Below are 26,501 nucleotides of genomic sequence, written 5' to 3'. Positions count from 1 at the left end.
TAATAAAAAATGTTAGTAAAATTATTTTGGTGTTCTTAGCATGGTGTTCTTGTTGGGCGCTCAACAAAGGAATGAATTTATGGCAATGGCATATTCGGCTACGTCTCTATATGGTTCAGATAATATAAAACCAAGGAACTTTCAGAAATAATTAATTAAACTACCATTCAACGTTTTATAGGCAGAGAAAACTTTTTCTCGAACCGTAGAAAATTTCATTATCAGATCACCGCTTCAATGCAATGCCTGATGCAGATTTATCTGTAGATTTCCATCACGCATTGAAGCGGTGATCTGATAATGAAATTTTCTACGGCTCGAGAAAAAGTTTTCTCTGCCTATAAAACGTTGAATGGTAGTTTAATTAATTGTCTCTATATGGCTATGATGTGCAGAATTTAGTGGCAGTGAGAGTTGATAGATAGCTCTAGGCAGTGGCGTACGCAGGATTTTCTCAAGGAGGGGGGATTCTAAATTTTGTTCGAATCGAAACGAAAACGAATTGAAAAAACGCCCATTTGCAAATTATAACCAGTAAGTCATATTGTGTAAGATTAGTCTACCATACTCAGCTTGCATTGAGGAGATTTTTTTTAGTTTGTAGCAGATAGGTTACTCATTCGAATAAATTTTGTATTGAAAACACAAAACATGATAAAACACTCTTGACGTTTCGCATATAATGTTCTACGTAGACAACGATAACAGAATTTTCTCATCGGTGGAGGAAAGCGGTCGATATAATTTGTCATTTCTTTATCGAGAGTAGCCTAATGCAAATTAATGGTCTAACCAAAGTTCAAAATAGCCGAGGCTATCTGTTGGTGAAATATAAACTCTCACGGTCTTTGCGTATGTCACTATACTTTTGGATTGGATTATTAGCAGGGCCTGATTAAGGCACACGGGGGCCCGAGACAAAGCTAAGTTTATGGGCCCATATTGGCAATCGAAGACAGAACAGAGTAAGAAGGAACAAACTCAATAATAAGAAACCAACTTAGGAATAATGTAACACTAGTAACAAGCTGAATAGTGGCATTCGTCATTCATAACGTCTAGGCTCTGCATAAGTGTCTACCAGTAGCGATTCCTCCTGTCTGGTTGTTTGGTACGATCCTTCGCCTGATCGCGTTCAAGACTTCAAGTGAAACGAACGCGTTCAAGCGAAATTCGCCGAAGCATGACAATTCGGAATCGTTATTATGTTTAGCAATCGTTACACACAACAACTTTCACTACCTACGCTTACGGTACTGATGTAAAAAAAATTGGGGGCCTGAGGCCTGTGCCTCGTGTGCCTCATGGTTAATCGGACTCTGAGTATTAGATATGCAAATATGAAAAACATGATGGTAGGCCTAAACGGATAAGTAAAACTGTAATAGTTCGATTTACAGGCAATGTCTCTTGATTGAAATATAAATCAAATCTCTCTGTGAAAGTTTAAATATTGAATGTAATTTATTGCGATAATTTAAACAAAAGTATCGCACTCTAAATGTATATAACGAAGAAAAAGGCCCACCCCACAGGCGCGTGTAAGTTCCATATCGCCTCCTTCCTTGCAAAACTCACTAGTGGGTCTTTGCTTTTAACAAACGTGCCTGAAATATTTTCAAATCATAGGTTGTGAATTTGAATCAAAACCAACAGACTGACGCCACAATCTGTTGGGACTCCATCTTTGATTACATAACAATGCAAAGGGCTATGAAGTTTAACAAAAATTTCACCATCACCATTTTCAGCCTGTGGGAGCCCACTGCTGAGCAAAGCCTTCCCCTTTTTTCGCCAATCTAGTCGATCGTATGTTTCTTCTACCAGTTTGTAGTTCTACATTTTACAAAAACTAAAAACTAGGAAAAAGAATGACGCAGTAGCAGTGACGATCGGTGAGGGAAAGCAAGGAAAGCAGTGCTTACCTGAGCGAAAACTATGCAAAATATAATGACTGAATTCTAGGTTTAACTTTTTATTATTTTTATCACGTCTATTTTAACTTGAAAATTACTGTATTCGTGACTAGAATAACTCGTAACGCTTGTGAGTAGTCTAAGTCCTTAGCAAACCGTATGTCTTGCCTATAAATGCCAATTAACGCAAACACTCCTGTCAGAAACAACCACTGAGGCTCCAGGGAAGCAACTTTCACAGTTGCTTTCCCCAGGTTCAAAAATGTCAAAAAACGCCTTCGTTTTATCCAATCCTCACTCGTTTTGCAATACGTCACCAGCTGCTTAGCCAATCAGATGTGTTATGGTTAGAGTTGCTTTCCCAGTGACGTCAATGCGTACATTCGCTAGACTAACTCGTCATACGCACAAAATGGTCTCTCGTCACGGTACACAGCACAGCATCACAAAAGCGAAAAGATTGTTGCTGTTTTTTGATGTCTCCTCTCCATGTACTTTAGCCTACTAGCTTTCATAGTCATGCCTTTGCCCTTTTTACAGCGTTGATATAACGTTACTTCGCCAATGAACGTTCAGGTGCGGATGCAATATTTAGTTTGTTAAGCTTCTATACGCAGGAGGCAAACTTATCCGGCTTTTTGTACAAATTGCTTGCGGTTGTAATGTTTAGGCCTAAGTGTTAGTTTTTGTAGTGTAGGCCTAACTGAACATCTGAGAATGAACATTCATGACGAATTAAATATTTAGACAACTATTATTCCACGTCTAACACTGGATTTTGGTCCTGCAAAGTTAAAATTAAGATTGTTCATGACTTCTAAACATTAATGGATGTATGATCACGACATAGGCGAAGCACAACTTGACAGATTTTTATTTGTTTTGGAAATGCTCTCAGAGCGTACCAAATTGGAAATGTTTTTCAAAAATTTATGGGGGAGGTCCCCCAGACCCCCCGCTGGAAGTGTTGCCTTCGGCAACACGCCTTCGGGCTTCGTCCGACGGTTACGCCCTTCGTGCCTACTACCTTGCTGCAGCATAATTATTTCCAGGTTGCATTCGGTTTAAGCCAACGGTTTAAGCCACCGAACGTCACTGCGCAGTAGGCTATTTATCTTAAAAACAAAAATATAAAACGCCGGGTTGAATGCAAAAATGCCCACTTTTAACAATGTAGTTACAATAAATACCTTTCGTATGCAAGTCCCCTTTCCCTTCCTAATAAGGTTTTCTATTAAAAATATCAACTCGAATGTAAAAGTATGCGCTGGATAATCCATGTCAACACTTCTAGATGCCATTATTGAACCTTCGTCGTTTCACGAGCATTGAATTTTGGATAAGTCTTATGCGATCAACCGTGGAAAGATATTTTCCAGGAAAGCAAGAGCGTAGCATTATTTCTTCTGTAAACTCCGACAAAATAGCATAAATTCACTGTTTTAGCGGTTTTAAATTAGTCATTCCAAATGATGATTAACAATGCAAAACCGATGGATGCAGCCTAAGCTATAAGATGTCGAATTTTTTGTAACAAAGTTGTTACATTTTTTATTTATAATAATTATCGTCAATTATGGGCAAAAACAAGCTGAACCAACAAAATATGGATATGGGTGGGCTCCTAAACAGAGATGTTGGCTAAACTAACTGGGGTTTGGAAGCGGTAAATAGGACTTTGCATCATTTAAGCTATTGAATATCTAGCTTCTGCAGCAATATTTACAACAATTTTTCATTTCAAATAGTCAAAAGTACATTAAACAAACTGAAATGAAAGGCCCTAAACAGCCGTGCCCCCCGGGCGGTATGACGGGCGGTTAATACGGCTCCACTACCCAAGACCACTTTTGGACTATAACGTGTTTGCACTACACAATTACAACAACGCTGATAAAATCAACATTTTTGAAAAAGAGGAAAAATCATGGCCCAATGCCCCCCTGGGTACGCCGCTGGCTCTAAGTCTAGGTCTAAACATTCATGATTTCTGAAATTTAAGTGTGTGCTCGAAAGATACCGTTTCGTTTCGACAATATACTACAGCTCGATCCAAACGATCATTCCATTGAGTTCGGGCAAGTCATATACTGACGTCACAAAGCTAGCAATTGTGATGTATGGTTATAAAGTTGGCTTGTCAATATTTCTAACATTACAAAATTAAAAAAATGTGAAATACTTGCAATGAAATTATTTGTTAGGCTTCTTTTTTTTCTAACGTTGGCATGCAGAAGAGAATGCAGTGTGCTAAATTACAAGTAAGCAAGGTGTTTACAAAATAATTCAGTTAAGCTCATAAATTATTTATTATTTGTTTCTTCATATTATTTAAAGGTGGTTTATAATTAACTTTATGGCAATATTTTTACATTTAACTTATGAACCCATCTAATAGACGATTAAACGTCTCAAACATGTCTCAAACATGCTGCAATAGTTGACTTCTGACATGCAAACAAGAAAATGATCATTTCAAATATTTTAGATATCATCTGCTGTCCAAAATATTAAAAATGAAAAATAAGTTCCTTTCCTAATGCAAAGAAACTGCACTATCACTACGTAAGACAAATTGAGATTGGGTCGTTGATTTTGTTAAATGAAAGCTTGGTACAGTAAAGAACATCGGCAATAGCCCACATTTATAAAGGTAATCGACCTGAAGAGTGAAATGATAAAAAATGGCAGCAACTGTTCAGCTTCAGAGATTGGACAAGATCGTCGTCTGCCAGTGGCAAAGCGGTCGTTGACGTCACAATTCAATTAATCCAAGAGAATCTCAACATCAGCCAAGACTATGCCCTACTGAAGAGAATCGCCTCGGTAGAGTCAGCTTTCGGAGAAGATGCAGATGTCATGAGTTCGAATCCCACCGGCGGCATATGGCAGGTTGCTGTTGTTACAAATTGGATTTATTAAACAGAACTTAAGGTCATGTCAAATAGAAAAACAATGAATCAAAGCATCAAAATGTTATTTAAAATATTAATATACGTTGTCAACTAGTTGCTGATATCCTGAGAGTGATAATTGACTTTATTCCAACGTTTCGTAATTCAGTACGACCAACCACGAAATAATAACATCTACCGAGCAAGCACAAAATTGCGCAGTGCTGCGCCGACAACGTTCGAATTTAATCTCTTGTTAGCTTTGTATTGTGTTGAATAATATTATTCTTGAGCTGTTTGGTGTTTTTCAAAGCGTTTTCTGGCAACGTGTTTATTGTCTACCCTGGTACGTTTTCTATGAAGCAATTATGTTGGAATGCGAGTGACGTAACTTGTCCGTCCGATAAACGTCTTGGCTGCAATGATGTGAGTAAATAAATCGCCAAGGAGAAAAAAGAAAGCAAACCGTAAAAATATTGAAACATGTATTAGCATCACATTTGCTCGATATCAAGATACAAGTACTGATGCAGTAAAGTGTGTCTGCTGTTTGCTTTTTTGTCTGTTGTTTTTAGCCATACGTTAGCCGTGTGATAACGCTAACACTCAAGTATCTCTGAATGAACTCTAGTAAAAATCCAAAGTGCGATGGAATGCTGAAGTATTGACAATACAAGTTAACACCTGTCGGCAATTATTAGCAAAGCTCAAACATGTTCTCCAAGATTCGAAGCTTAACGCACAACGAAGAAATGCAACCGCATCTTGGCAAGACACTTAATGACATGTTTGGTAGAAAAAATTCTTGTTTGAAAAAATATATTTTGATATAGAAGAGGACTTCTTTGTTTGAAAAAGGACATCTTTGTTCAGAAGAGAAAATTTTTGTTTAGAAGAGGAATTCCTTGTTTGGAAAAGGACATCTTTGTTTGGAAAACTTCATTGCTTTCCTACTGATTCAATCTTCTGGCATTTGACTTGGTCTGGAATAAAAAAATAAAAACAGAAACCAATAAAAAGAACGCAATCGCAACGAATATTGTTTATCTTCAAGAACATCTGAAACAAGTATGCTTGTTACGTGCATTTCAATGCAAAACTTACTTTAACATTGTTACTTGTTATAAGAAAAATTAATTTCATTTGTACATGTCCTTTCAGATTACAAGCCACATCCATAATATCCTAACCGATGTAGAGGCAGTTTCTAAAATTGGAACTTTGTTGGAAACAATTGAAGATACATTCCAAGTAGATTGCTTGCTCTGTGTGAAGAACTACAGGTGATCCTTCGAATGACTTCAATCGCACAACAATGGTTTCTTTGAATCATTGTTGATCATTTTAATAAGTTGTTCTGTTTGAGCTAATTAGAAATAACTAAGCCTACTTACTTTTAGTTCAACCGAATACTGAAAAGTTTGGGTGTTCATCAAGACAATTATAGTTTCTAGCACTAGTTGCTACGTTCATCTGATGAAATTGAAAGTAAAATAACAACAAACAAGATGCGATCTTTGTAGTTTTTATACCTGAGTGAATCTCTATCAACCCAAAGAGACAAGATCTATCTAGATGTAGTTTCATTCTCATGATGAGTTCTAAGCAGAAACAGAATGTTTTTAGTTTGAAAGTTCTTTACCAACACCCGGCAAAGTATTGAACCCACGTCTGAAGAACCATTTTCAAGATTAGAGTTGCACAATGCACATGGCTTGTCTTTCAACTGATGTTTTTTTGAATTTCTTTTTCACTTTTTCACTCAGCACACCTCTTCGTTCAGCTCTGGCAGCCCTCCTCTTCATTAATTACAACTTTAATTCTGCCTCTTGTGACGTGCCCCTCCATGTGACGTCACAGGCACAATGGTGGTCGCATAGTTACCATCCGGGTGGTGATGATGAAATGTTCATTAATTGGTCGATAGCACTCAGTAAGAATGAAGGTGATTTGAACTAAGTTCTAAAGATAAAAAAAAGCTTTCTCAATTATTTGACGTTGTGCATACGATGTTATCATGCATCCTTGAACTAACTAAAGTAAATGTATACACTGAAAACTCAACACGGACTAGGAATTAATAAACATAGTGAAATTATAAGCAGACATAACTCGCAACAACACTACATTTAACATTATAAAAACAAAAACAATAAGCTAACGTTTTCGGGTAGTCATACAGCCATTTTCAAGCCTATAAAAAATATTTTTAGACAAATAATGCATTATCTCGTGTTGTGCTTCTGTCCATCTTGCATAACCTGCTTGAGTCCTTTTCTGAACAAATAATTAATTTTACCTCTCAAATACTTGACCCGTTGTCCTGCGTAATTTTTCAGTTATACATTTTGTGTGAGCTATTCAAGCAGTTTCTCATATGTTTAGATTTGACCATGTTTTTGCTCTGATAGTGTATTATTCTTTAATCCTTTGAAAAATATTTTTCTTATAAGCTTGAAAAGAGCTGTATGACTAGCTGAAAACGTTATCTTTTTGTTTTTTGTATGTTAAATGTAGTGTTGTTGCTGAGTTATGTCTATTTATGGTTATGTCTAGTTATTCTTAAGTCTGTTTATTTAAAAAAGTTACCTCTCTCACCAAATGGTACAGTGAAATTAATCACGGATGAAAATGTTTGAATATTATTAAGATAAACTGAACATAAATACTTACAGTATATGTAATTATACTCAACCATTAATTACTGCAAATTTAAAAAAAATAAATGTAGAAGATTTCTAAAAACAATTTACGAATGGTGTTACAAAGGAGCGATGATGACAAAGGAACGTTTTCAGATTTTCAAAAATTTTACCGATTCTCAGCAATATATTAACTCAAAATTTCAAAATTGTTTACTCATATTCATGACTTTGTTGGTTACTTTCCTGAGCTGCTTAACTAAACTAAAAGAAAATATTTTCAACTGGTTATTTCATGAAACATTATTGTGCATTGCTTAACACTTTGTCGGCGCTCAAAAAGTCTCCGGTTCGACACCGCTCAAGAGTATGAAGCTGTTTGTTTGACAAGACACTTAAAGACATGCCTAGAGGTGGGCACGATGATTGGCTTCTTTGCCTTCCCGTCCACTTAATTCAAATCATAGCCACGGAATTTTAGCGAGGACACTGCAAAATTTTTATTTTGATCTTATTTTGTCTTTTCAGAAGAAACTTGTGATGAAGATGCGAGTTTTGACTTGTGGATCTTGATAGAAGATCCCGGCACTTTCAGTGACCAGCAATTTAATTCTTCTTTAAAAACTGTCATCGCATTACCGAGCAAGTTCAACATCTCTCCAAACAAAGTGAGGGTAGGTTTGTCTATCCTTTCGCAAACCCATCAGATTCATTTTCACTTCAACGCAAGTGCGTCACCAATGATGCTCAAATCTGAAGTGGATTCCATCGCCAAACAAAGTAGTAAGTCTCTAATGGATGCATTGCTCGAGATAGTGAAATATTATCTTTGCTCAGCATGAGTGAAACTTTTTATTCACAGTATCTCTAAGGCTCGATATTTCCAAACAAATAGCTGCAGCACGGTTGAAATTTTTCTGCAAGATCAGGTAGCAATGGTTACCAGATCCAGCGTTGCTCGAAGAAAAGAAAAGAGAGAAGAAAAAAAGATCGAGCGTTTTCGTTCTTTCGACTTTGAGCTGACTTGCTTTGCTATGTATTGTACAACATCACGATAAATCTACTCTTTCTAACAAAACTTTTATTTAATGCATGCACCGGGAAGTAATTAAAAGCTCATGTAAACTTTATGCCAGGTAATCCGGCCATGGGAAAGTCTCTCCAAGATATTCTTGCCAACAGCTTCAGTGCTAAAAGAAGTGCAAGGTCGTCAGTGGAGGACACACAAGAAGTTCTAATTGTCATCACAGACTCTAATAGTTCTGATGACATAACGCCGGTAGCCGAAGCTGTAAGTTGTTTTAGCTTTGTGTTGTGAGATTTAATAGCGTCGTGTCTTTAGATTCGGTTTTACGAAATGTTTCTCCATTGCAAGGAGTGAGAATCGAACCACCGTTGCTTAATGGGTCACCTTAGAATATCAACATTTGAAAGTCGTCTTATTCACACAGATACATGAAAAAAACATTATTGTCTTTGCAATAAAAATCGGCAGCAGTTCGAATTGGAGTGAACTCAACTCATTGGTAACCGAGCCCCATGAAAGCCACAGATTTGAGAAAGATGATTTCAAGACGATTCTCATGCAAGAAGTTACAACAATGTTACATCATCAAATTTGCAGAAGTCTTTTTGCAGATGCGGTGAGTGAACGTTTAATTATTTACATGTACATTGTACAAAGCAACATGGATCATTATAAAACTTTTTTTATTTAATGATCCCAGTGTTGAATGCTTTTCATTTCTTGAGACAACATGGTGTGAGGTAACTTTTACACTTACCAAAACAAAATAAGTTTCAACATCACTTTCAGATTTTGTCCTACATTCGTCATTTGTTAATGACGTCATCAAAACTTAGCGATGCTGGCTCGATTATGGCTGAGGTTCAAAAACACTTCAATCTTACTTGCTTCAATTGTATGGACCACTACAGGTCAGTACCTGCTGGGGCGTTACTTCAAGACATTTTTTTTTAATATTTACCAGTGGCGAACGGTGATCATTTTTTTGGGTATTCACTTTGTTCAGCAGGCTTTAAATACACATTATGTTTGCAGTTTGCTCAATGGCTGTTCAGATCATATCAAAATAAACTGATGTGACATGATATGAAGAGTCACTGTGCAAATCAATAATGTGTTTGAAACATTCTAAGAAATGTGGACACCTAAAAAAATGGTCACCGTAGGCAATTGATATTCACCAGCCAAGGAAGGTACAGCTGCACCCAAGATAGCAATGAATGACATTTCAATGGACATTGTCAGTAGAGCAGATACTAGTTGATTGAAGTATATTGAAAACAAAGAAGAACACAAGTTCTACCATATTTTGCTCTAATATGCAACACAATCTACCTTGACATAATAAAAGTTTCAACTAACCCCCCATCGAATAACAAAGTAGCTACTTGTCACACTTAAACATCCAGCAGCCATGCACATTGCACAGCCTGTTTCGACAAATTGTAGCTACGTCTTGTCAGCAAAGCGCAACCAGCTAGCTCGAAAAAACAACAAGGTGATTATAAAGCAGCAGAAATTTTATTTATTTCAACTCATGTGAGGAGAGATTCATGTTTTCTTTCATGAAATATATATACTGCGTTTTTGTTGATAAAAACGTGACATATCCGATTAATATTTACTAGAGTGCGATTTTTGTTGGGTGATTGTTTTGTGATAACTCTCAACTATAGGCTATGTCGTAATGAATCTTTTGTTTTACACAATCTCTTACAGCTTAGTCATCCGTACCATATTGGACAACATTATCGCCCAAGAGAGAGTTATGCACAATAGTGATGAGAGAAAACTTAAGCGAGAAATAATTCTTTGGAGCAATGCAAGGCCCAATGGAGGTTCGTCTTCCTAGTCCTGGAAAGCTTGCTACGTCTAATAGGGCAGATAAGTTGCTAAGAAATGTGTTTGGCTAATAAAAAAGTTTTCAATTATACCACAGATTATGAGCATAGTTGAAAGTGATCAATCGTAGCCTACTAAGGTCTCGATCGAACAAAGATGGAAAACGCCATATTCGAGTTTCACCCTTGTTTGAGATCACCGGTGATGCATATCTACATGTCTTGAGCGACAATCGAACTTCTAACATTGATAGGAATTGTGGACGTTTCCTACGAGTAGGAATCGAACCTACGTCAATTCTGTGATCCATGCACAATTGATGATCTCAAACAAGGGTGGAACTCAAGTATGACGTCTTTCATTTTCGTTTGATCGGAGCTTTAATGGCTTTACAAATGCCCACATCCCTCATCAATCTTATTCGATTAAGGATTAAGCAACAGATTGAGTTTCACTTTTCGCAGCATGATTGTTGCTTACGTTGCTTTCACTATTACTACAGCGAGCTCGCAGCATCCGGCTAAAACAGGTCGTTAATATCTACATTGTGTATTCAGCCGCTATTATTTTTTGCTTCTCTGAAGCTTGACCAGTCAGCCCACTGTTTTGCATCAGCTCGCCAGGCTCGTTTCCTTCTTTCCATGCACCTATTTTCCTTCCACCATACCTTCAATAACCAATTTATGTTGCTGTCCTGCCGATCTTTTTAAAATATGTCCGCGAGTTTCATTTTTTGTTTATCTAAATAGATTTCCCATTTGTTTTGAACTCCAATTATAAAATAATACTTTTTCTAATTGCTTCGTTTGTAATGTGTTTTTTCTATGACAGTTTTATAAAATATTACATTGATATTACAGAATGGAAAATAAAGACGCAAGTCGACTTGTGGTTTATGCTGAGTGGGAAGTTTGTTTACAACAAAAATGAGTTTCGAGATGCTTTGAGATTTGTATCTATCTTGACCAGAAAGTTTTCAGTTTCACATTCCAACGTTCAGGCCGGTCTTTCCGTTTGTCATCGTCAAGCACATGAAGTCTACTTCAAGTTCAACGACATTGCAAATTCCTCAATGATGGAGGCTGCTTTGCTCAACTCCACAATACCTTCAAGTGAGCATTGATTGACTGTGATTCATCAACAGTACTTTATACTGGAACTGAGTAAGCTGCTTTGGAAGGTTACTCCTGGCAATTTCGAATATTTGTAAAAGTTTTCAACCACTGATGCAAGTCTGTCACCTGATTGACAAAGTGAAGTTTCCGATGGTTGTTAGTTTTGTCTGTGAATTATTCCATTCACTCAGTGCCATTGAGTAGAGTGTAGTCCATAAAATGCTTGCTCAAGCATAGACCTCGAGAGGTGAAACAGCTTTGCTTGATTTTACATTGACTTTGAGCACAAGGTCGTGAGCTTAAACAACCGAGTAGGTGGTCTAGCATAGTGATACTTAACCAAATGGTTAGAACTTCCACTTGTGCATCAAAAGCTGGGTTAGAATAATATTCTAAGCATACAACTTTCATTGGAACCAAAAACATAACTACACGACGTGATGTGATATATGAGGAAATGGAGACGTGGAAGAAACGACATTGCTTTAAAAAGTTGACTCAGTACAAATTGAGGAAAGTATCCTGGTGTACCACATGTACAACATTATGATTGTGCAAGTTATGCTTGATTGATTGTTGATGTTACGTTTTTAATGTTAAATTGTTGATTAATTGTTGATTGTCGATGTTATGTTGTTGATTACATCATCATCATGTGTCGTCCCTGAGACGAAGGTTGGCTGTCAATTGCTTCCACACGTTGTTTCGCTGCTCTTTTGCTTTTCCGATGCTTGACAAGTTAGCCCAGTGTTTTACATCATCTCCCCCAAGTTTGTCTCCTTCTTCCCCTGCACTACTTTCCTTCCACCATACTTTCAATAACCAATTAATGTAACTGTTCTGCCGATCCTTTTAAAATATGTCTAACGAATCTCATCTATTGTTTTGCTAAATCGTTCGCCCATCTATCTTATACTCCAATGCTTTTTCTTATTGCTTTGTTTGTAATGTGTTTTTAAGTCATCTTTAATGTTCTTCTGCAGCACCAAAGTTGAAAAGTATTAATTTTTTTTGTGAATTTCTTCGTTGTAGGTCCAACTTTCACTTCCATATGATACAACTAGTTTGATCTAACAAGATAATAATATCAGTTTTAATTGCAAATCTATATCACTTCCCAAAAATTCCTCTTCTTTTGGTGACTACCACGTTTAGTGGTTTTCATGTACACTAATTTTACTCCATACGTATGCTGTTTGTGGACAGATAAACCAGAGGTTGGTAAAGCAATAGAAGAGATAATTCGAAATGAATTCACTGCACAATCGTTCGCGAGGGCTTCCTCGGAACCCGCGTCGCGTGTGCTCATTGTTCTCACGAGTGACAGTAGCGAAGATAACGTGTCGTCTGCGGCTCAAAAGGTAAAATGATGTTTGATGCAAACCTAGGATCTTGATATAATCAATTCATTGATTTAAGTTTCAAAATAGAGTTTAGCCAATCGTAACTTTACATATCGCTAACGATGAACTAAACATCCATAAGCTAAAACATTGGCTACTTTCATATCTCTAAAATTTAGATAGTAGGCCTGGAATAAGATTAAAACAAAGAAAGCTTCTCTAAAAATGTTATAACGATTGGGTTTCAATTGATATTCAGCTACTGTAAGTATGAAATGATAGAGCTTTACAATCACTCCTTGCTGTTTTATTGTGATCGTCAAGCTTCGTCATTCGAACATCACAACAATATCCATTGGAATTGGAAAGAGCGCCAATCCTGATGAAATTCGAGCCATAGCTACGGATCCCACCAACAAGCATAATTTCCGTCTGAAAGGTTATGAAGAATTGGAGGCTTTAATGTCGTCGGAGATATATCCGCTAATGTGCCACCTGCCAACTTTGATAACGGTAGGTGTGAATTCAAAGCAATGAAATAAGACAATGCATATAGCCTATTTGAGCAAATGTGAGAAAATGACTTTAGAAGCCAGTTATGTCAAATTTAGTAGGCTATATAAAGTGTGCTAAAACCGTGTAGTCTAAAAAATATTTTGTAATTCATTTTATTACACCGAAGATGGAAACAGTTTAGTTTTCGAAACGTTTCCTGAACATCAGTTTAGTTTCTATAATTTGGAATCCGAATTGTTGATCAAAGCTTGTTTTTTTTTCAAACACTATTAAAAAAAGCTGCCATTAAAAAATCTCAGTGTTAGCTAACTATGCGTTTAGTCTCTCCCTTTCACGTGTAGCCTATTCTACAAAAAAATCTTCCCACATAACACAGATAGACGAGGTACTTTTATCATTCGCTTTATACCATTGGTCTGATCTAATTACTATGATCTGGAACCTTACCATGATGTGGAGATGTAGGCTACAAAAACTGAAATTGCAACTTTTTTCCAACTTTTATACTTTGCTACACAGCTATGAATTTTGTTTTGGTTTAAAATAACATGAAATTGAAATAACTTGAATAGAAACAAAATTTCAGCCACAAAACACAGTTTTTGAGAAAAATAGGATATCAGAGTTTCAGTAACTTTTGCAAAACTGCAATTTTCTAACTAACGGTACCGTACTTCATAATATTTTCCTCGCTAAATTGACTAAATCAATCGACTTATTAAGTGAAATTTAATTTTGAACAACTTTTGTTGACAAAACAAGCCATAATCTGAATATTGGGTTGAAACAATTTCCTAAATCAAGCTCTTAGCTACATCCGCAAGATATTTATCTCTGAGCTGCTCCACTGTGAGAAAATTTGCTTTTAAACAAACTTATTAATTAAAAAGTAGAGATTTTTTCAACACTCAAATTCAACAACCACTGTGCATTTTTACAATAAAGTATTCCCAGAAAGCTCGTGGAATATCCGTTATCTTGGAAAGTGGAAAGAAGCGATACCTGGAAGCCAAAGTTCCTAAAAGCAAGGATTTATTCATAAATTTCTTCTCCATGGCAGAGGGGAGTGCTGGATCAGGATTCATATCAGTCGCGGTCCCTCAACCTAATTTGGCGTTCTACGACATTTTTGTCAACCTAAAAATGGTAAGACTATCTGAAGAGTTATTTCATCTGATTTAGCCACTGTTTAACATGTAGAAAAAAAATACAAGCGTTGGTAATTGAATCTATATTGTTTTTATAACAAAATGTAAGCATTCTAGAGTTGTTGTATAATTGTTTACCAATACATTACTAGTACATTTGTTTATGACGGCACACTTTCTTTGCTCTAAACAAAGAGTTTCTAACAGTAAAAAGTACCAACATTAACAATCAGCCATTGTCACTAACGTATTATTTATTCAGGGCTCCACTTTCGTTCATGTACAAGCGAGTAAGCTGGTTACAAAACATGAAAAAAGAGTTCACGGAATAAACAAACGATCCACAAGTGAAGGATGTATTACGGTTTACATAGCGCTAGTTTCAACAGGCAACGCATCTTTGAACTTACAAGCAAACTTAACCCTCCTGGACGTTGGCGACTTTTCTTTGCTGAAGAAATACGAAACCACAACAGCAACAACATCAAGTGTCGCAAACGTTGTAGAAAATACGTCAACTTCTTTCCCATCAATTGTTGTTGCTCAGTCAAACTCTAATGCACTACCCAGTGAGATAGACCTCGATTATGGAAGTGATAGAGATGCAAAGAAAAATGTTCCTATTTCAAATTCTAAAATCAAAGATTCTTCTTCCCATGAACCTTCTTCCCCACTCCATGCCAAAGATACTGATTCTAACGATCATAATCAACAAGTTCTCAATGCCCAAGAAACAACAGTTGCGTACAAGAGTGGAAAAGCAATTTCAGGGATTTCCAGTCAAGTTGTTAATAGTGGGATAAACCAAATTGAAAACATGAACACAGACAACAAAAAACTTGAAAATGTTTATCAAAATCTTATTTCGATCCTACTAGGCATGATAAAAGAATCTGAAAATGAAAAATTCAAAAATATTTTAGAAAACAAATCTGGAAACACCAAAACAGAAGCTGCAAATGAGATTTTAAAAAGTCACGTGGGAATAGAAGATAAATTGCTGTCAGCGCTTTTAGAAAGCGCCAAAGACCATAATTCTCCCTCAATCACAGAAGTTCTGAAGCTATTGAATGATCATGATCGTTCAATCATGAATGTGCTTGTAGAGAAGTTTAAATCAGAAACACAATCTGCTTCTGTTGATTCTTCAAATGCAAAACCTAAAGAGAAGCAGAAGCCAAAACTATTGAAAGGAAGGTTGTTTGGAACATCTAACGGACAAAACAATGAGAATAAAAACAATACACCATCAAACCGCGGAAGATCTTCTCAGGTAAGCCAAATAAATATATTTCTGTAAATGAAGAGTCCAGGTGCATAACGATCAAACTCCATTGTTTGTGATTTTTAGATTTTACCATCTCCCGTTGTGTTAACATCAAAAGTTTTATGTAGCAGTCTTTTTTTGCGGCAAAACGATCAATATCTCTCAAAATAATGCTTTAAACCAGGGGTCACCAACTGGCGGCCCGCGGGCCGCATGCAGCCCGCCACGCTGTATCGCTGCGGCCCACGGAAGGTATCAGCGTACAAGTACAGTAGAATTCGCCTATAGTGACTTTGGCTATAGTGACACTTCGCCTATAGTGACACCTGTTGCAAAGTCCCGTTTGCATACGCAACAGTTGAGTAGAATTCGGCTATAGTGACACTTCGGTTATGGTGACACTTTTTTCGCGTTCCCTTCAGGTGTCACTATAAGCGAATTCTACTGTATAACTAAAAAAAATACTTTTCTTGAGGAGTTAAAGAGCACAAAGGCAAAAATTACTTTCCGGGAAGCATATTTTCGCTTTGCATACGATTCCACCAACCGACCAATCAGATTATAGTTCTAGGGGGGGAGGGGTTGCTTAAAGTTATTCCAATGCGATGTCCAACCACACTGTCCTAGTGGTTGATTAAAACGTCTGTTTTCGAATTTCGATATTGTCTATGAGCATAGGGTTGCTTATTTTAAGTTTGTAAATGTCCTGTAAACACTAGTGCGAGTTTTACCGTTATTGTGTTTCACGAGCAGTGTTCTCTTTATAAATGCAAGTTTTTATTGGCAAAATAGGTCGGTGTGCCAACTCAATTTATAATAAATTGGCAAAATATTATATATAAATTTAAAGACTTTTTCTGATTGTATTATGAAAATATTTAGCTTAGTACTGCAAAATGTTTTTTTTTTTAAAGAAATATGGAGCGCTTCATGATTTTGCGTGTCATCCTTGCGCAGGAGCTATGCTAATCTTCTCTGTATCGTTTATGTAGCCTACTGCTGAAGCAAGTACTGCAAAATGTTGTTAATCAACAAATTCGTGCCATGCTGATAAGCACCGCAAGTGACAGTTGTCTTATAATAAAAGAAAGATGGTTTTATAGACTCTCACAAAAAGGATGAAAAACCAACTCATTGCTTTTTTAGAGGGAAGACTGTACAATGTTCATGAATTACGATTTTTCGGTGATTTCCACAAACGTTTGTTTCATGGTGCCTGGTTTCTTTTTCCATGTTATTGGAGCCTATTTTTCGGTGATATGTTTGCAGGTCACTATTGTTGCCTGTATTGCGATGTGTCAAACATTTCCTTGTTTACTAAAACTGTTAATTGCAAGATATCTTATGCGAAGCGAAGTGACAACACCACTCTTGCTTGGCGATGAATATTCTGATGAAACCGCTCGCCTCGCTATAAGTGCACAAAACAAGTGGCCTCGTTTATTAGGCATTGTTAAAAAAGTCAAAAGTGTTGTAAAAGGAGCTTGGCCTGGTAGTAGCATTGTTCGATTAATTTTGTTGCTGCGGTATTATAATATAAATATTAACAACATGTAACGCTGGATACTGAGTATGAAATGCGTTTCTCTCTAGAATAAAAGTCAACCTACCTAACATTTTATTAGTGCGGCCCGCCACAGCTCTCCTTAGTGCCAAAGTGGCCCGCATGCAAAAAAGGTTGGTGACCCCTGCTTTAAACTATCAAGGTTTAGCCACAAAACGACCAATCTCAAACTTACTGTTCAGTTTACTCGAAAAGTTAGTTTTGCTAGTTTGATCGTTTTGCATCTGGACTCTTCAAATACAAACAGCATTACAGTCGCGAGTTTTTCTATCCTTTATAACTCATTTAATAACAACTTCAAAATATTCTTAGTACATACATGCTTGCTGCTGCTATTGCTGGACCCTGTAATATCCTAACCAAATACAAACTTAAATGTCATTTTTCATTGAATTTTGTACTCATCATAGTAACACTTATAAAGTAAAGGCCAGAATTTTCACCAAACAATGAAACTGCAGCTTTTCTTTTAGACCGTTATAGAGACAGTGTCAAACCCAACTCAAGCAAATGACGCCGGTGTCACTGCCGCTCACAACAGCGCTTTGGAGACAACGTTGTTGGTCAATGGGGTGTCTCTTGGCATTATATTGGCCATTATAGTGTTCTTGTTCTTGTATTTTTATTGTTCTAAAACTCAAAGCGCAAGCATTCATCCTGATCATGCTTCAACATTAGCTGCAGTCAAAGTAAGTTCACAAGTTATTATCATGGCATCGCTTATTAAACCATTTTCTAAAACTAGTTTGTACTCCTTTTAAACTTAACAAATAATACGACATCATTATTTGCAAAAAACAGGGAAAGTTTACCAACACATTTTCGAGGTCATAATATAGAGTTCACACTATATAGAGCTGCTGATAATACAAAATGTTTGACGTCAAACATATATTTATACAAACCTCATGTTCGGAATAACAGTCTGATTGGTTGAGAGTCACTTTAGCCATGAAATAAACAACCTACTCTAAAGCTTAATTCTGACAAATGCGTTAACTGGTATGACTTTGTTAATCCTTGTATTGTTTTAATGGATGGTCCATAACTCTAGAAATCAATCTTTCATGAGAGTGGATTTGAATAAAAAAGACAACAAACTTCAACAGATCTCTTTGGCAATAACAACGGCTGTAAAGAGCTATTGCTCACTTGACATTGCAACAAGGTTTTAGACTATAGTAGGGTGGCTCGTTTTTGAATTTTTTTTTAAATTCTCTCGGGGTAGTAAAGAAATGGTGCCAATGAGTGAGAAAAAACTCATGACAAAATTTGAGATTCGTAACAAATTGTCTTCAGCCTCCATGGGGCTCAAAAATCGAAAAATAAGTCAAAAACGAAATTTTTCCAAAAATATTTTTAGTTGGGGTAGATACAATATGATGATGAACTGTTTTATTTTGGTCAACGACGCACGAGTACAAAATAATTGACACGGCGAGAAGAACACAATAAACATAGCCAGGTCAGAGACTTTAAAGAACCGGCCTGCCACGCCCCGTGGAGGCGGGGAGCGGCGTGATTATGGGGTGGCGATGCACCCGGAAGGGAAATCCACCAGCTTAGGTCGCGGGGGCCAGGCTGGGGAGTCTAGGTACCTGTGGAAGGAAAGTGTGGATCGAGATTTTTGTGCGACTCGTCCGCAAAAGTTAGAATGGCGGAACGGGCCAGGGAGACGGGATTTGCTTTCTGCAAACGCAAAAAGGTCAGCTCACGACGGGCCGGGCGACAGAAGTTTTATAAAGCCAGGCAGCGCCCACGTCTCCATCACGTGACCGTAACACAGGTACGTTTGACTCCTATACCCGGTCTGCCCGTAGGCAGAGCGGATAAACTTTGGGGTCTCCCACGAGGAAGAGAAGCTTAGCTACAAGGACGATTTGAATACTCGTGGGAGACGAAAATTATTTAAAATCTGGAGCAAAGGCTCAATTAATTGGTGTAAAAAAAAAGATGGTAAGTGGGAATATATTGTATGCTTTACCTACCGAAAAAGTGTTGACGTTGAACCAACGAGCACGGATGTGCACTGGCCAGACGTTGAGGCAGGTTCGCCCAGATGGGTCGGGGGGACTAGCGATCGAAGCGTAGATATGACTAGGCTACGTTACCAGGAAAAATATATAATAGTGGGATGAAACTTTGGAGGTTGCATCGAGTTGATCGGGAAATCATGATTATCGATGAGTTAAAAGCAACGCGAGGTTGATCCGAGCGGGAAAGAGCAGCATATCGGGAGAAGGTAGTGTGTGATAATCTAAAATATTGAAATATGAAAATACAGATCCAGTGTTGTTAATGATATTACGTCATTGATGATGATATGAGTCCATTCACGATATGCAATATATACTTAATTCATATATTGCTATTTTATTTTATTGATGATGATTGTATTCTTCATTGAGCTGCAGCATGCTGATGAAACGACAATTGTTTACAGGTAAATTGATAATGAAACAATGGATTTAACATACTATGACGTCACACAATTACTGGCGGGTTTTGAGGTTTGCTGTCTTGCGCGCTCGGATGCTTACTGCAGAGCTTCTGCTGTTGGGGAATTGAGCTTCTGATCGCTGGAATCGTCTTTTCTATGACGTAGCCCCTCCACGAGTGAGCCCGGCGTTCCAAGCTTTCCAGACACGGAGGGAACCTTCGATTGAGAGGGAGGCCACTTTTCTAGCCACCTCTGCTACCCCACGAGCAGGAACACCCAAGGCCGCCAAAGCCCGAGAGCTCAACGGAGCATAGCTCCCGAGGGAGCCTACGACGAACGGAAGTGACAGGACGTCCCTGCAAGGGCGCTTCCTGTCTTCCAATATGTTTACACATAACTCGCCGTACTTGTCGTGTTTCCTGTCGGCGGCTTTTCGAAGGGAATCCGCGCCGTAATCGAACGGGCAAGTGACGTCACATACAACCGTGACACCGTCAGGGCGTTGCAGGACAATGTCAGGGCGCAGATCAGCACCGCCCGCTTCCACGTGTTGTGGAACCGTACTATCTATGGTAAGCAAGGGTTGCCATTCGGCAGGTACATGCTTCACGATCTCCCACAATACCGAATTGTGTCGTTCCGTGACAACAGGCATCACGGTAGGGCAGTGATTCAATATATGAGGGAGAGTCTCTTCCGCTTTCCCACACGCGCGACATATGGCAGGTTTATATGGGTGGCCATGGCTTGGTTTTGATTTCAAGGGAAGTAGGTTTAGGCGGGCTTTATAAGCAAATGCACGGTTCGCGTGATCCAGGAGCTCCGGTCGCCGAGTCCAAGAATTCGAAAATCCGGACAGACAGTGGGCACTGACCGTCTTGCCTTGGTCAGGTTTGGATTCCCACTGTCTCCTCCACCACAAGTCATTGTGTTGGTGGAGGGTCGGAACCACTTTTTTTCTTAGGGGAGGGGTGATTTTGGAGCTCCCCGCGGTCAACTCGAGACCGCCATCCGGGCGTGCGGACCAACGTACATTTAGACGACGGGTAGCCGCCGGGACGCGGCCCCACAAGCTTTCGCCTGTTGGGCACGGTCGAGAACGGGCACCTTCAGGTGGGGGGTCCTTATTCAAGTAACTGGCTAGCTGGCACGGGGTAGGATCTGGAGTGCCGAACCTCAGACTGGCACAACGCCTAAGCTGCCCGAAAGCGATGGCAGAGACACGGTCGTCAGGAGACGTCAGCATCTTGAAGGCCTGGGCTATCAAAAGCGTGTCGCTTTCGCGACACAGATTCAACACACCAAAGCCCCCCAATGCAGGCTTACAGTAAAAGAAAGCGCTGCACGCCCACCTGGGAAGACGCCACGCCACCTTCAAACACTGCAATACCAGTCGATCGAGCTTCAGAAGCTCATACTGTCTGAAGCGCCGCACTCGCAGATGGTATGACGCGGATGGAAGAATGATAATTAACCTAAGAAAAAAAATTGGAGTCATTTAAACTATTCCTTCCTCACAGCTTCTGAAAATTTTCCTTTTGCTGAAAATTTTGCATTTTTGTTTGTGGTTACATAATGCATAATTGCGTTAGACATTTTGCCAACTATAAAACATCATTGCATTTCTCTTTATAGACCTGCCTTGAGCTGTTGCGCCATTATTTAATGAAATTGGGTTAATTTGGTAGGAAAAAGTGAGGTCTTTTATTTGAATTTACGTCACTGACGAAGTTTGTAGTTTTGTAACCACAAACAAAATGCAAAATTTTCAGCAAAATGGAAATTTTCAGAAGCTGTGAGGAAGCTGAAGGAGATATGTCTAAACAATATTGTATTTACCCCAACTAAAAATATTTTTGGAAAAATTGCGTTTTTGACTCATTTTTCGATTTTTGAGCCTCATGAAGAGGCTGAAGACAATTTGTTACAAATCTTAAACTTTGTCATGAGTTTGTTCTCATTCATTGGCACCACTTCCCCACTACCCCGAGAGAATTAAAAAAAAGTTCAAAAACAAGCCACCCTAGTCTATAGTGCAAAACATTAAGCGACATGATTAGTTCACTTACGTCATTCCTTGTAGTGATCATTTTTGTGGTAGACAAGGCAAGACAAAATAGAAGAAGTAAAACAAGAGCTGCGCGAAGTCAGTTTGAAGGCCAACACTGACGAGGTAAACCTGTCTGTGATGCACACACTACAACATCTGCTCGTGCTTGCAGAAGTCTTGTGCATCCCCGCAGAAGAGCTAGAGCATTATTACAGAACACTGGAGAGACTGAAAAATACAGCCGCTGCAGTAAGTTAACATGAGATGTGCTTTCTTTTTTAACAATCATATTATGCAGCTGACTGAACCCTATTAAGTGCTCCACTCTGCAATCTCACCAAGGTGCCAGCTGTTGTTATTACACTCAATGCATATTAATGGTGTCAAATTTATCACAACACAAAGTTTGAAATTGCATTAGATATTTTGTTGATTATTTGTTGCAACCTTCAGCGGCAACAAATTAGTGCTATGTCTGCAACGTCTACAAGGCTGATAGGGTGCACAGCCAGTAAATCTGTTAGGTTTGGCATTCAAATAACGTCTGTAGGTGTTAATTATAAATCTATATACCTAGTCGTTCAATAATTCCAGCTTGCGACAGCTACTTTTGTTTCGATATCTACAGACATTGGGTCAGTGTGAAATGAATTGAGTTTGCTGACTGAGATGTCCTTGATTTGCAATTTGTTCTTTTCTTGTTCTGTAAATTATCTTCTGTAAAGCAGCTTGAAAAAATGCCACAATCGCCTCCTAACACAAATCAACGAAATTTAGAAATCAGAAGTAGAAGAAATTCCACGAGTCCTCTATGTACTCACCGCCATCACAAACGAAGCGAGAAAGAACAGCGCGTCGTTCACAATCATGAACAAGTTGCAAGAGGAACTCGACTTTGCCTTCTCGCTGCACGTTCCCTTAGACAACCTTCAGGATTCTTACAACGTATTGGAAACACTTAAAGAAAAAATCAACAAGGTGACACCGCACGCTTTATAAGAAAAGCGACTTGCTCAATCTTCCAGTGCTTCCATAGAACCACCGAAAACAAATTCGCGATCGAGAAATTATCTGCCAGTGTGTAGCACAAAGACCAAATGATCCACTGCTAAGTAATGGTTTTATGAAACTATTATAGCACCAAATAATGTGCATGACATAGGCCACCTCTAGTCACTGTCATGCATTGGCGAACATTACCAGTGTTGCCACTTGCAGCTGGACTAGTTTGGTGGATTACGCTTTGTGTTACAGTAAGACTTAAGAAACACAATTACGGTACGACAGCCTTTGAAAATGTCTGTCTAATCTTCAAAAATGCCGGCAATGCCCGCCAATGCCTGACAATCTTTAAGAGTTGCCAGTTCTTTGGTTTTTGCCCGCAAATTGTGCTAATTTTCCTTCCCAGATGTGAGAAATTTTTGCAGTTGCAAATAATGGTAAACACAATAATGGTAATGTTGATATGTTTTCATTTCAAATAGAATTTATTAGAATTAATAATAAACATCTATAAAAGTTGAAATCCTCCTACAACGCTGACAACGAGTATTGACAAGTGCTCTGATGTGCACCGCCCAAAATACACAATTTGTCCGTGCATAGTTTTTTAGTAGCGCATGAATGGCATCATAAAACTTACACAAATGCTGCAAGATCTGCAAACCTGCTTCATTTCGTTTTTTTTTAATGAGGGATTTCTCTTTCTTATTTTTTATCCATCAACTAACCGCGTTATAATTATTTCAGACAAAACGAGCATTACGTAAGTCCACTGAAGACGCAAAACGCCCCAGTGTCTCCCTCTCATGCATGCAAGCTCTTCAGAAATATTTATCCGCAGCAGAAAAGCTTGAACTTCCGGCGGAAGATCTGCAAGAAGCCTATGACGTCCTGAACGGGTTGAAGAATAAATCAAAAGAGGTAAAAATTAAAATAAATAAAAAACAAAAACTATGGAATGGAAAATGAACAACTACTAGGCTATTTATTGTCGCAATTGAAATTCAAAATATATATGATTGATGATTTACAACTTGTCTGTCGAAAAAGAAATTAATGGCACTGGTTGTTCGAGATGCAACAGGATATTACGGCTACTTTTGATCGATTCAAAACAAATTGGCGCCGTGAATACGATTCTTGATATATCCCTCTCTGAGATCGAACCCATGTACTGTACCCCTACACCCTTCAGCAAGGTCGCTCACTAATCGACGTTGAGATGGTAACTGTACTTTAGCAGGAAAAAAATATACATCTTCTTGACAATTGAAAATAATGTGATGTTTAAATTATTGTTAACGTTTTCCTTTCCTCATTTTTTGAGTTTTAAATCACATTCTCACAAAACTTGCTGAACATAGATTACGTCACTAAGGTTATTCGCTCAGGTGGCCAATGGTCTCAAACAAACTACAGATGAAATAAACTCGGATAGTGCGTCGCTTGCAACAATGAAAACGTTAAAAGAACAATTGGACTTGGCCAAAAGGTTGAAAATTCCAGAGTTACAGCTTCAGGAATCTTGCAATACTTTAGAAGATTTGAGGGACAATCCCGAAAGGGTAAGCCTAGTTGCTTCAATGTAAATTATTAAGCTATTGCAAGCTTTATAAATAGAGACGCAGTTTGTTGTGTTTTTAACTCAATCAACAAAAGTCATATAAAAGTTTTCTACTTGTGTATTTAAAATCGCAAGAATGAAACTACTGCATACTATCAAAAAGGCGTGCAACCAAAATATATGGTGAAACAAAACGAAAAGTGCTGACTAACAAAAATGACAAAAAAGAACTACTGTAACTAACCCTAACCTAAGGGGAACGAAAGCAAGGTACATTGTTTCAACGAACACAAACCAAAATACACAACACAGTTGAAGTTGCAATAAGGATAACACTGGTCTACATGATTTTTGCTGTATGACCTTTGAAAACTAATTTAGAGTACTTTTGGGTCCCTGGATCAGAATCTCATCTTAGATTCATTCTATCACGTCAGGTTTTTGAGATATGATAAACGCAAATTGTTACTTTTGTTAAAAGCGGAAGATTTGACGTTGCGTTTATTACACATACACACTGTGCTTTATTTCATAATCCGTGTTTTGGTTATAAAAAAAAGTACCGTATTAATTTGGTTTATCATGTCTCACAAATTTAATGTGATAAAAGTAAGAAGAAAAAACTACTTGGCGTCTACTGAAAGAAATAGCAACCAGCGGTAACAGAAGAAATTGCTTATTATATACCCTTAACATAGGTCCACCAAGACTACCATCAGTCAGCTCAACAACTTGTGAAAAACCGAGAACATTAGACCTGTGATAAAAGTTCACGCGTGATAGTTCAAGCTTCTTGGAGCTCAAACTGAACAAAACTAATCCAAGAAATCTTTCTTAACTTCAGATCATCAAACAACTGCAGACTGCCACCGAAGATGCCAAGCACCCAAACGCCAGTTATTCCTGTCTTGAGCGCCTCAAAGAACAACTTGACATTGCAAAGGAAGTAAAGATTCCTTTTGAACATTTAAACGAATCTTACAACGTCTTACACAAACTTGAGAAAACTATAAGCAGAGTAAGTACAAAGCAGTGATGCCAGAGTCAATTGATGTTAGTTGTCACGATTTCTTTCTATCTCTTACCAGGAAAAAGACTTGGAAAGATTCAATGACGTAGTTTAATGGGTCAACCGAAAAGAAGTCAATTAAATGTCGAATAATTCTACTAGTGAAATGATAATCTGACTTCTTGAAGAACTTTAACAAACAGCTTCTCAAATAACTCTAATTTCTGCATCAACTACCCATCCACAACTCATAGCACAACTCTCATAACCAACTCAATAATAATCATCATAATAATAATCTCAGAATCTCAGAATCTCAGAATCTCAGAATAAACATTACACAAACTACACCACTATTTATAGTTGGCTGTTCAGTCCAATAACTTCGAGAAGATTACATCATAAAGAACCATCGTTCGGTCACGTAGCATTTAAATGTCAACAAGCAGAAGTGTCTAGAAGGTCACGTAGGGCCGAAGGTTGTAGAAAACACGTTACATAATACAGATTTCGTCATCAGAGGTTACTTTAGGTCAATACCCGATAATAACACATCGCACCAGAATTCTATAGCAAAACAACACGCTCGTTGAAGATACAAAGCAAGCCATCACGAGGCATTTGCACCTTGATTGTGACATTAGTGTAGGGTAGTGCGGGGTAAGACTTTTCACACTTTCGTATTCTTGTCAATATCTTTACATGAAGTTAAGAATGTTTCTTTTTTAGTGTTAAACAGACCCAAATAAATACCCAATAAAACTAATTTCCTAGTAAGAACTACGCGATGAATAGTTTTGAGACAAAGTACAATAATTGTAGTTTCGCTTAAAATAGAAAGTGTTGGTTTAATTAACAACTTTCACAGTGTAATGTTCTGTTTAGTCTAAACCACAACAAAGTTAGTCAAAAGCATGAAGGTAAATTTTTACACAAACTTATGTTTTGCAGCCTAGACCAAGGCAGCAATCAAAATTGCACAGTAGTTTTGTTGTCACATCACAAATAACCCACTAAGTGTGCTAAAGCATTTTTTGAGTGTATTTATTCCAAAAGGAAGAATTTTTTTTGATTGAAATCAAACTGACCGGTTTTACCCGACGACTTGTTTTGCCCTGAATTACCCTAATAGTTTATTTCAGAACGGTTTAACTTTGCAAGT

General features: G+C 37.9%; 1 protein-coding gene and 1 non-coding gene across 6 annotated transcripts in view; one reads left to right on the top strand and one right to left on the bottom strand.

Annotated features, from left to right (window-relative positions):
* The first annotated feature begins 4,089 nt into the window (after positions 1–4,089).
* LOC145769255 (uncharacterized) overlaps positions 4,090–26,501 on the top strand; it is a 196,861-nt gene continuing 174,449 nt past the window's right edge. For 2 of the 5 annotated variants that reach the window (XM_082580834.1, XM_082580835.1), the window contains exons 1-19: positions 4,090–4,177; positions 4,619–4,808; positions 5,972–6,093; positions 6,577–6,755; positions 7,981–8,235; positions 8,589–8,743; positions 8,904–9,095; positions 9,269–9,390; positions 10,199–10,317; positions 11,182–11,433; positions 12,643–12,797; positions 13,104–13,292; positions 14,250–14,441; positions 14,706–15,716; positions 17,748–17,963; positions 21,816–22,013; positions 22,542–22,742; positions 23,514–23,687; positions 24,158–24,331. In XM_082580834.1, coding sequence (XP_082436960.1) covers positions 4,104–4,177; positions 4,619–4,808; positions 5,972–6,093; positions 6,577–6,755; positions 7,981–8,235; positions 8,589–8,743; positions 8,904–9,095; positions 9,269–9,390; positions 10,199–10,317; positions 11,182–11,433; positions 12,643–12,797; positions 13,104–13,292; positions 14,250–14,441; positions 14,706–15,716; positions 17,748–17,963; positions 21,816–22,013; positions 22,542–22,742; positions 23,514–23,687; positions 24,158–24,331 — 4,170 coding nt within the window. In that variant the 5' untranslated portion in view covers positions 4,090–4,103. Of the gene's footprint in view, positions 4,187–4,618; positions 4,809–5,703; positions 5,879–5,971; positions 6,094–6,576; positions 6,756–7,980; positions 8,236–8,588; positions 8,744–8,903; positions 9,096–9,268; positions 9,391–10,198; positions 10,318–11,181; positions 11,434–12,642; positions 12,798–13,103; positions 13,293–14,249; positions 14,442–14,705; positions 15,717–17,747; positions 17,964–21,815; positions 22,014–22,541; positions 22,743–23,513; positions 23,688–24,157; positions 24,332–25,174; positions 25,349–26,501 lie in introns of all 5 variants that reach the window. The other 3 variants (XM_082580833.1, XM_082580836.1, XM_082580837.1) reach the window with 3 other exon arrangements.
* Positions 16,623–16,726, bottom strand: LOC145769723 (U6 spliceosomal RNA). Its single transcript, XR_014289048.1, has one exon. It is a non-coding gene; the product is annotated as a U6 spliceosomal RNA (small nuclear RNA).

This window comes from Aplidium turbinatum, chromosome 4 (assembly GCF_918807975.1).
Source record: "Aplidium turbinatum chromosome 4, kaAplTurb1.1, whole genome shotgun sequence".
Taxonomy (NCBI): Eukaryota; Metazoa; Chordata; class Ascidiacea; order Aplousobranchia; family Polyclinidae; genus Aplidium; species Aplidium turbinatum.
Note: the sequence above shows the minus strand (reverse complement) of the source record. Positions and strands in the feature narration are given on the sequence as shown.